The 8,939-nt window shown below is 33.1% G+C and overlaps 1 protein-coding gene across 1 annotated transcript; it reads right to left on the reverse strand.

Annotated features, from left to right (window-relative positions):
• Positions 1 to 4,773: 4,773 nt before the first annotated feature.
• On the reverse strand, positions 4,774 to 6,794 carry LOC143580054 (cytochrome b561 and DOMON domain-containing protein At5g35735-like). Its single transcript, XM_077063192.1, has 3 exons — positions 6,179 to 6,794; positions 5,228 to 5,482; positions 4,774 to 5,146 (listed from the first exon to the last, which is right to left on the reverse strand). Exons 1-3 carry the CDS (start codon positions 6,788 to 6,790, stop codon positions 4,829 to 4,831), a joined length of 1,185 nt encoding a protein of 394 aa, XP_076919307.1. The 5' UTR covers positions 6,791 to 6,794; the 3' UTR covers positions 4,774 to 4,828.
• Positions 6,795 to 8,939: the final 2,145 nt, after the last annotated feature.

The following is an 8,939-nucleotide window of genomic DNA, read 5'->3' on the forward strand; positions in this document are numbered from 1 at the left end:
CTATTAATTCAAAATCAATGTACTTAGGTAAGTGTATGATCATACTAGATGAGAATAGATGAGGATGAGATACCAACCAGCAAACATAAAATAAACACTTAAGCACATAGAGAATAATCATAAAGCATGCAATAATCACACATAGACATAAATTGAATTTTTTTTTTTTGAATAGGTGAGGAAATAAAACATGAATAAAATTAATAAGGTATACATGTTACCCCCAAAACATAAAAGATGGAAAAAGGGGATATGTAAACTCACCTTGAATTTGATGGGTTGAAAGATTAAGGTCTTGGTTAAGCGTATAAATGTCCTAACGTGTAAGCCCTAAATAAAAGTAATACGACTAGTTTTAGTTTGTGTTTAACTAATAATTAACTAAGGATTATAATGATAAGATAATAAGATAACTTGTACTTGAAAAGAAAAGAAAAGAAGGATGGAAACAGAATTTGGACAGCTTGCTGTCATAGCATAGATAAATTACAAAATATAAAAAAATTCCCAAAAATTATAAAAAAACTCCAGTAAACTAAATCAATGTGTTAAGAACAACTTTCATTTTGAAAGTTTGGGCAGATTCGGACCTGAGATTGGCTAAAACAACCATTCTTCTATAAAGGTACAAATCTGCGCACTAATTTTAGTTTGACCACTATTCAGTCATAAAAATGAATTAAAGTTCAAATAAAATATCATTAGAACCACAACTCAAGGAATTTAGTCATAGGCTTTGGTCTTACACCATTTCAATTTTTTACGAGAAAGTTATGGCTCAACCTTTGTTGTCCAAGAATTCTGTCAATTCTGAATCATTACAATTAGCAATGTTCTTTACATTTTGAAATGGTCTTTGATGAAAATAAATTATAAGCCATTGATGGGGTGATGAATACATCATATAAAGAATATGCATCATTAAACCCTTATGGTTATGTTATAAGATAAAATCAAATTAAAACATAAAGTTACAAGGAATGTAAGAACTTTGTTAAGGTGTGACCATTAAAGATCATCTTACAATCTTTAGTTCTTTGTCTCCTCCACAACATACACCATAGTGTATAGATTATGTGGGATCCTTGCATGAATATATAATGGCTTTTCCACCATTTAAATGAAGACGATAACAAGAATAAAAGAAACCTTAAAGATAGTACAACTAGTGTTACAAAACAACTTGATTACCTTAACTTTTGACAAAATAGTAACAATAATAAAAATGAAGAAGATGAAGATGAGAGAGAGAGAGGAAGAAGATAAATTCTTTTTTGAATTTCAAAGAAGAATAATTATTGTGTAAGAGAATTAGAGGGGATGATAGTCTCATATAAATAACAAGATTTGGAGAGGATAATTAGGGAAAGTTTGTTTTTGTAAAAAGTTGTAAAACTTGGAGAAGGGGAAAGGGGGTGGGGTGAACGGTTTTGGGGGTGTTTTGGGTTGGATTATATTGTATTTTTAACATAAGGGAAGGAAAATTTGCGACAATAATTAATTAGATATAGTACTTAGGCTAGTTACATGTTTAAAGGTCCTTGTAACAATTTATCATGTTATAAAATGAAGGAAATACACCTATGAGTTATAACTTATTATGTATAGGGAAAATATATATATATAACTTATTAGGGACTCCAAATAGCGAGTTAGGCTATACAAGTTTCCAAACGCTTTAAATACGTAACACAATATAAATAACGATGTGAGGTAAAAATTTTCGATTCACCAAAACTTACGAATATGTTAGCATAGTAAATATGATATAACTTTAATATAAATGACTAATAACATGATTAAAACATAGACATCCAACATTTCATTGATTAAAAAGGTTCCTAATCACATCAAAAACTACAACGGGTTGAGTTTCGGGTTTGAAAATTAACGAATGTTACACTTCACATACCCATTTATCATTGTAATCCACCTAACAACATCCTTATTCAAACTTCCATCAAACAATCTCGACGGTTGAAGACGACAATGTTCTAACGGCGGTAAAATCCGACCAAGAAATATCCGACCCAGAAAAATCCGACCAAGAACTGTCCAATAACCGACGTCTTCCGCCACCGCCGTGCTCCACAATATTCCGGCCGTACACCGCCGTGTTCTGCCATATTCCGTCCGTACACCACCGTGTTCCATAATATTCCAGTGTGTAGCGTTTGGCGATCGCACTCGGACCATTCCGACGTCTAATTATAGTGTTTGGTGGTGCTGGATCGGGTTGGATGCGGGGTGGAAGTGGTCGACATGATTGGTGGCGGTGACTGGCTAAAGGACGGCTGAACGGCGGTAAATCGGATTGAATGCGGGGTGGAAGTTGCCGACCAAAACTCTGTTGATTACGAGTGTCCGATGAACACTACAACAACCACATCCGTTAACCATAGCGCCGCCATCAAATTGTGGTTCTCCTTGACCTGTCACCTTCGAAACCATTGCTTCTAACAAAAAAAACTTCGAACCTCCCCCACGTCTTATGGTATTGGTTACCGTTATCGTCCTCTTGAGTTAGGGTTACGAACCCTTCAACACTGGAGGTACCTTGATGACGACGATGGGTTTTTTATGGTGGCCACGACGACGGTGAAGGGTTTAGGGTCGACAATGGTTAGGGGTTTTGAGGGAGACGTCGTGGAAGAAAGAAGGCTGGAGAGAGATTGTGGTGTTAGGGTTTAGTATGAAGTGGTGTACTCCCCCATTGATGGAATCTGGTAATCTTAGTGGTGTGCTCATGTGTTTTAGTGTGAGGTGGTTTTGTTAGGTAACCAAATAATGTGTTTTTATATTGTGTTGTGTACAGAGAAAAATGCAGAGCCTGTAACACGAGTTTGAAGAATGATAGATGTGAGACATATGTCAACGAAGCAATTATGTTTTAGAGTGTACAATTATAAAGTTAGTTTGTTTCTATAATAGTCAATCTGTAAAGTAAGGTTTGTTATTATTTTAATATTTTTATTGTGTTGAAGAATATATTGTTTTATTTTTATTCATACAAACAAATATTGAAGAAGATATTGTATAACTGTGTAATTGTTGCAAATCATAAAATATGATCATGGCCGTATTAGATGTAAAAAATAGGGATAGAATTAATTTGATAATTAGATGCTATAATTAAAATATGTCATTGTTTACGATCTTACCCTTATGCATCTAACGGTCCATATTACTTCTTACATTTTTTAAGAAATGAACACTTCTTATTCTAACATTTCTCTCTCTCTCTCTCTCTCTCTATATATATATATATATATATATATATATATATATAACAACTTATAGAAAAAAAGAAAAGATTTATGAAAGTATAATAAATGACTTTTAATTGGATTAATTATTTTTTTTAAATTAATGTGAAAATGGAATATTAATTGGGATGCAATGAGGAGCATGATTAAGTTACAAATAATAAAAAATAAAAATAATAAATATTTCTATTAAGTTACATTATAATAAGTGTGAATCTTAATAAATTTTTATAGCATATTTTAATAATAAATGTTATGACAATAATTTTTTTTTAAATTCTATATATAGCTTTATTAGTTTGAATATAAATCATAATAAACACTTTAATTATGTACTAACCAACATGTAACATTAAGGTAAACCCAATTTGTTGTATTTGTATAAAACTAAAATTAATAAGTTAATATAATATTGAAATTATGAAAATAACTAAAAAAATGTATTCTAAGTTTTAATATGCTAAATGATTTTGGAAAGAGAAAATAGTGGAATTGGATTGAAGCATATTTTTTGGTTTAAAATTTTGAATGTTTTAATTAAGTAATTTGTCTTATAAGATATATTAAATTAACTATATATAAAAAAAAAGTATGAATCAAGTCATAAAATATATGTTTATGAAGCATTTTGGTCTGAGTTATGAAAAAAAATATTGAAAACTAAATACTGACCTTCTTATTGATAAAACATTTATACTACACAAAAAAGTCATATAAATAGATGATTAATCTCATATGTATCCTTACAAATTGACAAATAGTTCATATAGTAAATCGTGATACGCATGGATTTTAGTTATAATATTTAACTTCAATTATTTAATGCTAAACACCAAGATATATATATATATATAATAGATACTCTCTATGTTTGCAATACTTATACAAAATTTTTGGTGAAAATTAAGAAAATGCATATTTTCTTGAGTTCAAATGCATATGAGAAAATTATTAAATCTAAATTTAATACCAATCTTATATAAAAAATTATGTATTGCTGCTCAAATCTCAGTTTAAACAATTTGTAGTTTAACATACAAATCCAAATTCTTCGACAATGATGCGCATTTATTTTCTTTATTTGTAATTACCCGTGACTTTAAAATTTTATTCGAACAGACATGCAACTTCACATTTTATATTTTCTTTTTTTTTCTTATTTCACCATTAATGTTAATAAATGAATCCATTAGAATTTACATTTAATAAAAATATTAAATTCATGTATTGGAATTAAACACTATACATTAAAATTAGTTGAAAAAATGTTAGGAGGGTCATGAAATTTACAAGTACCAAAAGTGATATTTTCTTTGGATAAAGATTTTGTATTTTGCTTTTAAGATTATAAATGCAATCATGAATGTAGACGTGCACATATGTGTATAATAAATAAATAAATATATAACAAAAAGATTGACAGACGCCCAAATACAAATTACAACAAAGAATACAACCCCTGATATAATAATCAATCTCAACAAAAGCATAGATTACCTAGAAATATATTAGATCAGAAAACCTCAAAAACTGGATGTAACCACTTCATGATCAATTCTTCTCTACGCCGCCTGGCTGTGACCGTTATGGTGGCCATAGACGTCGGCGCCATAACTGTATCCTTGGTCTTTCTCTTTCCTTTTTCGCTTCAAAACAATGAACCATGTAAACGCTTCCAAGATGGCTGCAATAGCCCCCAAAGATATAATAACACCAATGTATGCATGCTTCCATTTCTTCTCAGGGTCCAAGATATCGAGCCCTTTGAACACATTAGCGATGCTGAGAGAGATCACAGTGTACCCTACACTGATGTGGTAGATGTTCCAGTATATACGGTATTTGTGATCAGGCTTCGGCCTCAAAAACAATGCAAATACCTAAATCATAATAAATTATTTTGTACATATATATTTAGGGAGTTTGTAAGAATATACATGAAATTTTGTGGTGTGTTGTACCTGTAGGGTACCGAGTGCGAAAAGGGTAATTCCTATGTTGCGGTGAGTAGTATATTTGATGCCCTCCGAGTCGCTCCCGAGCTTGAGTCCCGTGGCCCAACCGGCAATACCAACACCATAGGCAGTGACTTGGCAGGCAACATGGATGTAAAACCAGGCAGGATTAGCAACTTTAAATACCTTCAAGTATCTTGCAACCATGGCTCCCATTGGCATCAATATGCCCCAACTCACAGCATTTAATACTCCATGAGTCTGGCAAATTAACCAAATATTAGTTCAGTGTAAACAAGATAACAACAATCCATGTGCCAAAAGAAATCATGAATTTAGGTGTCCTATGACCATATCCTTCATCAATCACGTGACTTTATGCATAGCTTGTGATTCACGGAGAGTCTTATGCTATTATGTGTGTTAAGTAGGCATGAGGGTCGAACTCGACACAAACCTGGAAATTTTACACTACACAAACATGACGTGAACTTAATGTTGTGTAACCTATATGTACCCAAACACGACACTTGTATTTATATATTAATACTTCAAAATTCTAAATCCTCATATTATATTTTTTATTCTATTGATCAATCAATTACGTTTACTTGTTACAAATTTATTTTTAAATTGCAAATTTATATATAAAACATAGCTAATAGTTTAAGTTAGGTATATAAAAATATTTAAAAGAAAACTAAAAAAATAAAGAAATAAGTTAAATGTGCCAACTCGTCGGTTTGACACATTAATATAATCCATTTAGCGAAAGTATTCGCGGGTTTGACCCAAGAATGACCTTAACTAATTTTATACTAAAGCTAAAAAGGCAAATTTTAGATTAATGTCATGTTTTCTTGTCACATAAAGAAAATCCATGGTCCTAGCTGCCTAAATATTGAGAAAATAAGATAAATGAAAGATGAAAAGAATGATTAAGTATAAAATGCTTACGTTTCTCCGGTGAAGCAATGACCCACCAACGCCTCCGCCAGCCCCTGCTTGCCCCGTTACAAAATCCACTGTCCCGACCGAATTCCTATTCTCCGAACCCAAGGGATGCCCACCCGGAGCCCCATTCGAAACCGGACCCATCTGCCACACCTGGTTAAAACTCGCCCTCCCACTAGGCAACACCAAAGTAGCATAAATCACCACATCACCATTAACCCTCTCAGCCCTAATACCCAACACATCAAAGCTCAACGCACTTTGTTGCAACGTGGTCCCGTAGCTGGTAACCGAAGACGTGTAAGCCTGAACCGAACCGTTTGAGTTGGGTAGAGCCACAAGAGCTTGAGCCCCAACCATGCCCCCACCGTCAACGTTCAAGGCCCATGCAACCCATTGGGATGTTGAAACACCCGTGTGGCGGTACGCGATATCTACAGTGTTGTTGGTGGAGTGATAGTTCCAGTGGAGATGGGAGTTTTGGACGGGTAAGCTAACACATGTTGTGTATATTGCGTTGCTTGTGAAGGAATATGTGTTGCAATCTTGAGCGGATGATGATATTATTAAAGAGGAAATTAATGTGATGAAAAGAAGGTTTAAGGTTTTACCCATTGGGAAGATTGAATGATGAGTTTGATTAAAATGGAGTACTTGGATAATGAAAGAGTAAGAAGAAGGTGTATATAAAGAAAAAATGGAGTTGAATGGTTCTTTATTGGTAGGAGGCGGAACAAGGTAGGAAGGGTTGATTTGGGGTTCATTATATATGTTTTTATATGTGATCAAATATTTGAATTTATATGGAGCATTTTTGTTTTTAGTTCAACATTTTTGAATTAGTTTGATTATTAGTATTCTTATAATCAATGATTTTCTTATGTATTAGATCATTGCACTTTTTAATCTAAAAAGTTTGTTGTCTCATTTTGATAAGACTGTATTGTTTAAACAAGACCCACGTTGGTTTCAGAGTTTGGCTTAGACGTTCTCCTCGAGAAATAGTATTGTCAGCTGCTACTTGGTAGTCGTTGTGGCACCACAATAACAGAAATCTTTGGCATAAAACACGGTGGGACTAAATTTCCATGCGGGCCCGGTATTCGAACTGACAAACTCGCAAGGCCTAGCTCAAATAATTTATTGTCCATATTCACCCAAAGTACCACAAGTGTGGATCGAACTTGAGTCTCCGCTGAAGAACTCAAGGCTCTTACCACTAGGGCACAAGCAGGAGATGTTTGATTATTTAGTTGGTATATATTCTAAATATCGTTTTACTACTAATACTGCTACTGCTGCACCACCACCACCACCACCACCACTACTATATAGAAAATCATCTCTCCGTTACACCTTAACTTCTTAAAAAGTTTTCAGGATGTTGCACGCCACCCACCATTGCGATGGTGGATAATCCACACGACTCATTGATTGTGCTTCTTTTGGTCGAAAAGTTTGTTTTGTGTTTTGGTGAATCCGATTGATGGGTTGGCATTGAGTTAAGCATCTAATATTGATTCAAGCGACGGTAGGATTCTAGTGAACCCGATTGTTTGGGCCGGGTTATGACCAGACGCGTTATGAACAAAAAAGTGAATCTATTTAATATGGATGTGTGATGGATCAAAACATGAATCATTAATGTTGTAAAAGTAGATTTACAAGGTCGAGTACTCCTTGCGTATTCGCTACAAGGTATGTCGTAGATGCGGGTTTCTTTAACTCCGCCTAGTTACTAAGAATCGATCAAAGGTGGTCAACCTCGGTTATAATCACATCTAGTTGGTGACATGGGCCAACTTTGTCTTGAAAAAATAAAACATAATTTGTTTTTCTATAATATTAGAGAACAAATTTCATTTTTTTTAATTAATGATTAGTTATTTTTAGAATAATTTTTTATTTAAAAATGTATTTCTCTTATTTATATTCATCTATTTTGTTATAAATATTAGTAAACTTATGATATTTAACATAGATATAATATCTTAAAATTTATTTCTTATTATATATACCATGTCTGAGTACTACCCAAATACTACGAGTACACCAAACACCTCAATCAGTTGCCTAAGGTCCGACTAGCGACTTTTGTAGCCTCGCTTGCATGTGCCTCTTGAATCTGGTTGTGATATTCTGATGAGAATGAGATAAACAAGTTACTTTTAAAATTAAACATCAAAAAGTCGTAAGTAGAGTCTTGAAATGTGTGTGTGTAGGGGAAGTTAACGTACAAATGAAATTAACGTGCTAATTGTGAGAATCAAGTAGAGTAATTTTATATACAAGTAGAGTAATTAGGTAATTACATCATAGTGTAATTATGTAATTACTCTATAATATAATTACTTAATTATTCTACTTATATATATATATATATAATTACTTTACTTGATTCTCGTAATGTCACACCCCGACTAGCACAATGCGGAAGCGTAAAACGGGAATGTAACAGACACCTCTGGTATCAACAACATTGTTTATAAAGAAACATTACAAACTAATTTACATTATATTACATTGATATATCTTTGTGTTCAAACTAGGTGTTACAACAAAATACGTTCGTTAAACTATTCTATTCGTACTAATAACCTTGCATCTATTCACATAGCCTCGAGCATGTTCCACAATAGATAGCACGACATCACTCTATTCCGACTTTGGTAATCCTGAAAAGCAGTTTAAAACGTGTCAACTACTGGAGTTGGTGAGTTTCACGAGTTTCAAGGAACAGTTATGAATATTCACAAGTTAACAC

This window comes from Bidens hawaiensis, unplaced genomic scaffold, assembly GCF_021521415.1.
Source record: "Bidens hawaiensis isolate Kalapana, Puna unplaced genomic scaffold, B.hawaiensis_p1.1 tig00030213_1, whole genome shotgun sequence".
NCBI classification, from domain to species: Eukaryota; Viridiplantae; Streptophyta; class Magnoliopsida; order Asterales; family Asteraceae; genus Bidens; species Bidens hawaiensis.

Excerpts from the sequence above, each read along its gene's own strand:
- LOC143580054 (XM_077063192.1), bottom strand. The coding sequence starts at position 6,790 with ATGGGTAAAACCTTAAACCTTCTTTTCATCACATTAATTTCCTCTTTA. Across the intron at positions 5,483-6,178 it reads CATTGCTTCACCGGAGAAAC|ACTCATGGAGTATTAAATGC; the intron begins GTAAGCATTTTA and ends TTAATTTGCCAG. Across the intron at positions 5,147-5,227 it reads TCGCACTCGGTACCCTACAG|GTATTTGCATTGTTTTTGAG; the intron begins GTACAACACACC and ends ATTATGATTTAG.